Source organism: Artemia franciscana, chromosome 12, assembly GCF_032884065.1.
Source record: "Artemia franciscana chromosome 12, ASM3288406v1, whole genome shotgun sequence".
NCBI lineage: Eukaryota > Metazoa > Arthropoda > Branchiopoda > Anostraca > Artemiidae > Artemia > Artemia franciscana.
The window spans coordinates 11,517,753-11,523,932 of record NC_088874.1 but is presented as its reverse complement, the minus strand read 5'-3'; the positions used below and the strand labels follow the sequence as shown (position 1 = coordinate 11,523,932).

Sequence of the window (6,180 nt, the reverse complement as noted above, 5' to 3'; positions counted from 1 at the left end):
GATTTTTCTCCTCTTGAAACAAATATTGTTCTTGGAACTTATTGCCTGCTGGTTTTCCTTCGTGCAATTTATTGTATGGTGATTTTCTCATCTTGAAACTTTTATATCGATTTATTTTTCTTGAGAAGCTCATTTTGTTCATTAAACTTGTTGCGTGCTGATATGTCTTCAGAACTATTGTGTGCTGATTTTGGTTGGTGAAACTTGTTGCATGTTAATTTTTTCTCTTAGTGAAACTTGCACATTGATTTTTGTCCTCACGAATCTCATTTTATCCATGAAACTTGCTTCATGCTAATTTTTGTCCGTAGAATTTGTTGCGTGCTGATTTTTGTTCATAAATCTTGTTAAATGTTGATTTTGCTCGTCATGAAACTTACATATTAATTTTTCTCCTCGAGTAACTGATTTTGTTCATGGGGCTTGTTGCGTCCTAATTTTTGTTGGTGAAACTTATTTTAATTTTGATTTTTGTTCGTGAGACTTGTTTCATGTTGATTTTTCACTTCGTGAAACTTGCACATTGATTTTTATACTTGTAAGCTAGTTTTCTTTTTGAAATTTGTTGAATAATGATTTTTACTCCCGGAAACCTATTGCGTGCTGATTTTGTTCGTGAAACTTGTTGCATACTGATTTATCACTTCGTGAAACATTATAATTGATTTTCTCCTCGTGAAACTGATTTTGTTAATTGAACCTGTTGCTGTTTGATTTTTTGTTCATGGAGCTTGTCGAGTGCCAATTTTTATTTGTGAAACTTATTGCATCTCATTTTTATCTTTTTGAAACTTGTACAATTCTCCTCGTGGAATTAATTTTGGTCATGGAACTTGTTTCATGCTGAATTTCATTCGTGGAATTTGCTAATTGCTGCCTTTTTGTCCGTGAAACTTTTTGCATGTTGATTTTTCTCTTCGTGAATCTTGTATTTTGATTTTTTCCTCGTGAAGCTGATCTTATACATGGTACTTGTTGCGTGCTAATTTTTCTTCTTGGAACTTGTTACGTGCTGATTTTTGTTCGTGAAATTTGTTGCAATCTCATTTTTCTCTTCGTGAGACTTCTACAATAAATTTTTTCTTCGTGAAACTGATTTTGTTAATGGGACTTGTTGCGCTGTCATTTATTATTCATGGAACATGTCGAGTGCTGATTTTTGTTTGTGAAATTTGTTACATCTTGATTTTTCTCTTCATGAATCTTTTACATTGATTTTTCTCCTCGTGAAACTGATTTTGTTCATGAAACTTGTTTTGTGCTGATTTTTGTTCGTGGAATTCGCTATGTAATGATTTTTGTTCGTAAAATTTGTTGCATGTTTATTTTTCTCTTCGTGAAACTTTTACATTGATTCCCTCCCCATGAAATAGCCTTATGGAACTTGTTGTGTGCTGATTTTTGTTTGTAAAATTTGTTGCTTGCTGTTTTTTCTTCTCTTGAAAGTAATGTTGTTCTTGGAAATTATTGCGTGCTAATTTTTGGTCGTTGAACATGCTTCGTGGTCATTTTTGTTCGTGAAAGTTGTTGCATTTTCATTTTTCTCTTCGTGACAGTTGTACAATGATTTTTCTCCTCTTGAAACTGATTTGTTATTAGAACTTGTCGTGGGCTCATTTTTGTTCATGGAACTTGTCGAATGCTGATTTTTATTTGTAAAACTTGTTGCATCTTGATTTTTCTCTTCGTGAAATTTGTACATTGATTTTACTCCTCGTGAAACTGCTTTTGTTCATGGAGCTTGTTCTGTGCTGATTTTTGTTCGTAGAATTTGCTATATGCTGATTTTTTGTCGGTTTAACTTGTTGCATGTTTATTTTTCTTTTCTTGAAACTTATAGATTGATTTTTCTCCTCGTAAAATTAATTTTACTCCAGAGTTTATTGTGTGCTGATTTTTGATGATTTTGTTCCTGGAGCTTGCTACGGTGTAATTTTGTTCGTGAAACATGTTGCATATTGATTTTTCTCGTCGTGAAACCTGAACATTGATTTTCCTCCTTGTGAAATTGATTTTTTTCAGAGACATTGTTGCATGCTGGTTTTTGTTCGTGAGAATTGTTGCATGCTGATTTTTTCTCTTCTTGAAACATGTACATTGATTTTCCTCCTCTTGCAACTGAGTTTGTTCATGGACCTTGTTGCATGCTGACTTTTCTCGTGGTACATGTTGTGAGCTGATTTTTGTTTGTGAAAGTTTTTGCTTGTTAATTTTTCTTTCCGTGAAAATTTACATTGGATTTTTCTCCTTGTAAAACTGAACATGAAAGTTCACAAAACTTGTTACATGCTGATTTTTGTTCGTACAATTTGCTGCTTCCAGATTTTCTGTTCATGAAACTTTTTACACGTTGATTTTTCTCCTCGTGAAACTGATTTCGTTCATGGAACTTGTTGTGTGCTGATTTTTCTTCGTCGAACTTGTTGTTTTGCTGATTTTTGTTTTGTTTTTGAAACTTGCTGATTTTGGTTTGTGAAACTTGTTGCATATTGATTTTCGTTTGTGAAACATGTTGCATATTGATTTTTTCTGTTTGTAAAACAAAGTCCTTACCTTAGACCTTAGATCCTCCTGTGACTCCAGAGGCGCCCAGGGCATCAACGAGAAGCCACCAGTCATCCCTCATGTGTGCCGCAGCAAGGACATCTTCCCACGCCGGTTGAAGGGAAGCATTTATGTTTCGCAGGTCCGTCTGATAGGTGCGCCGCAGTGTATTACGCGGCCTGGCTCTTCTTCTTCTTCCTTCAGGTTGCCTCTGGAACGTCGCTTTCGGGATCCGGGAATCGTCCATGCGAAGTACAAGCCCCAAGCATTTTCACGGACGTGTCCTAATGACATCTGTCACTATGGGTTGCCCGGTCATCCGTCTCACCTTTTCATTAGAGATTTTTTGTGACCAATGGATGTTTAGTATTCTCAAGAGATATGTATTCTCGAAAGCTAGCATTCACCTTTCTTGTGTGCTATTCAGATGCCAGGTTTCAGAAGCATATAACAGGACAGGGATGACTTTGCTATTGGATAGACAAAGTTTGAGTCGGAGGGAGAAATTCTGCGACCTCCATATCAATTTCAGTCTGTTGAATGTGCCAGAGGCCTGCCCAATGCGGCATGATGTATCTTTTTCAGTTGATCCCGTATTTAACACTGTGCTCCCAAGATATTTAAAGTCTAGAACCTACTCAATGTCTTGGTTATCGCATCTCAGGTGTAAAGGTGAATCGGCTACTGCCATACTTTTTGTTTTATCATCGTTGATTCTTAGTCCCATAAGTCGGCCTCTGTCATGTACATCTTCTAGAAATTCTTGCAGTCTTTATTTACAGGACTCAATAAGCGTGATATTGTCGGCAAAGTCTAGATCAATAATTTGGTGTTCTACGTTTAATTGTATGCTTCTGGTGCCAGTGTTACAGAGCAGATGGTCAATGGCTAGCGCAAACAGGAAAGGTGACAAGACACAGCCTTGTTTAACACCGGAAAGGACACGAAAGTATCTTGTCCTTCCTTCTGTTGTTTTAACTCAGCATTCAGATTCTTCGTATAGAGCCATTATGAGGGCTATTAACTTCTCAGGGATCCCATAAAAGGTTAGTAGTTTCCATATAGTCTCCCGATGCAGCGACTCAAAGGCCTTTTCAAAGTCTATAAATGCCATGTACAATTTGTTTTGCCATTCTCGGCTATCATCAATTAACACCCTTAGTGTGAAGATCAAATCGGTACATGAACGTCCTGGTCTAAAACCATGTTGCTCTTCTCTCAAGTACTTGTCAAGTGGACTCTGCATTCTGTGAAGGATTGTTAGTGAAAGAAGTTTGACAGGTATGGATGAGAGACTAATACCTCTCCAGTTCCCAGGTATTGTCTTATTACCTTTTCTGAAGAGTTTTATGAGTGTGCTGCGCCTGCAATCTGTTGGTACTTTTTGTGTCATCCAAATTTTTGGAACAAGGACAGCCATATAGATATGCATGGACCGATTGATGCCTTTATCAACTCCGCCGTGATACGGTCTTCGCCTGGTGCCTTGCCGTTTTTTAATTTCTTTGTGGCTGTTAGTAATTCGTCAAGAGTCGGGGGTTCTGTATTGATGTCAAGCTTGAGGAAAGCTATAGAGGGTACATCTAGAAGCTCATCAGGCGGTGGTCTATTCAAAAGCTTTTCAAAATGGTTGGCCCATGTTTCATCAATAGCCGATCGCTCGGTGATGAGAACGCCATCAGAATTTCTTACAGGTCCATCTTGAATCGGTTTCTTGCCTATTATTTCATTCGTTAGTTTATAAAGGGTCCTCCAGTCTCCTCTCTTCGCTGCATCTTCGGCTTGTATTATTTTTTGCTCAATGTAATTTTTCTTATCTGTCCGTGCACTTTTCTTGATTTCTTTGTCGATCCTCCTATAATCATTTTGTTTGTGTATTTGTACACTTGGTACATGGGCATTCAGGAGTTGGCTTTTAACTTTTTCCTTTAGCGATCAGGTCCCACGTCTTTTGGGAGAGCCATTCATCATTCAATTTTGGACGGTACCCAATTGTTGATTCTGCCACTTCTTGACAGCATGACTTCATACTCTCCCATATTGTCTCACAATCTATATCTTCGGGCAAAGCGAGGGTTTCAAACTTATTGGATAGTTCAACACTAAACAACGTTTTCATTTCATTGTCTTTTAGCTTTGCTGATGCGAAAAGTGGTTTTGCAGGCAGGGGGCACTTTCTTGTATGTTTCTTTAGTTTCAAAAGAATGGTGGCTATAATTAAATTGTGATCAGATCCTACATCTGCTCCTCTATAAGCTCTAACATCTTGTAGACTTGAGCGCCATTTCCTATTAATGAGACAATGATCAATTTGGTTTCTCATTTGACCATCAGGTGAAGTCCAGGAGTATTTATGTGTGTCTGGACGAGGAAACAGACTTCCCCCTATCACCAGATCATGTAAAAGGGCAAAATCAATTAGTAGTTCCCCATTGTCATTTCGCTCTCCGATGCCATGCTTTCCGAAGACCTCCGGACAGAAAGTGTAATCATTTCCAATTTTGGCGTTAAGATCTCCCAAGAGGCATAGCACATCATGTCTTGGTATGTCTTTGAATACACCTGCTAGTTCATTATAGAAGCTCTGTTTATCCTCTGTGGATGCTTCATTCGTGGGGGCATAACATGCTACTATGGACAGCTTCGCGTGGGAACCGAGGAATCTAGCCGTTATAATTGGTGATGATACTGGGGTCCAAATTATCATAGCTTGGGTAGGAACATTTGTTAGCAGAAGGGCCACTCCTTGATCTCTGGTCGCATTGTTGCCGCTATATATACTAGTATGTTCTTTGTCTATTCGCTTTTCGCCCATACCCGTCCATCGGACTTCAGATAGAGCTAGGATATCAATTTTATATTGAATCATCTGTTTTATGACTTGTTCCGTTTTTGAAAGCTGGGATATGGTTCTCACGTTCCAAAAGCCCAGTTTAAGCTTTTTCTTAGCAGTCAAAAATCTTTTCCGTGGGCATGCATTAGTCGTCATCGTTAAAGGGGTTGATCTGAGGCTATTCGTTGATGTTTCGTTTGCAATTTGGTTTTCTTCCACTGCACGTTCGTGCTGCAGTCTCAGGTGGGGGTCGCGAGCCCCCATCCCAACCCTCCTCCTTTACCCAGGCTTGAGACTGGCTACTGACGAAATAATCCGACATTAGGCGGAGTTGTAAAACTAGTAAATTGATTTTTCTCCCCGTGAAACTTATTTTAACCATGGAACTTCGTGCGTGTTTACTTTTGCTCGTAAGACTTGTTGCGTACCAATTTTTATTCGTAAAGCTTTTTGCGTCTTGATTGCACTCTTCATGAGACTTGTACATAGATTATCCTTCTCGTGAAACCGATATTGTTCATGGAACTTGTTGTGTGCTGATTTTTCTTCGTGGAACTTGTAGTTTGCTGATATTTATTCATGAAACTTGTTGCATGCTGACTTTTTCTCTATGTGGAACTTGTACATTGATTTTTATCCTCGTCAAACCAATTTTATTCATGAAACTTGTTACTTGCTGATTTCTGTTAGTGGAACTAGTTGCATGCTAAGTTTTGTTTGTGAAACTTGTTGCATGTTGATTTTTTCTCTTCATGTAACTTGTACATTGATTTTTCTCCTCTTGAAACTGATTTATTCATGGA

The 6,180-nt window shown here is 38.2% G+C and overlaps 1 protein-coding gene across 1 annotated transcript; it reads right to left on the bottom strand.

Annotated features, from left to right (window-relative positions):
* Positions 1-4,459: 4,459 nt before the first annotated feature.
* On the bottom strand, positions 4,460-5,533 carry LOC136033433 (craniofacial development protein 2-like). Its single transcript, XM_065714182.1, has one exon. It carries the CDS (start codon positions 5,531-5,533, stop codon positions 4,460-4,462), a length of 1,074 nt encoding a protein of 357 aa, XP_065570254.1.
* Positions 5,534-6,180: the final 647 nt, after the last annotated feature.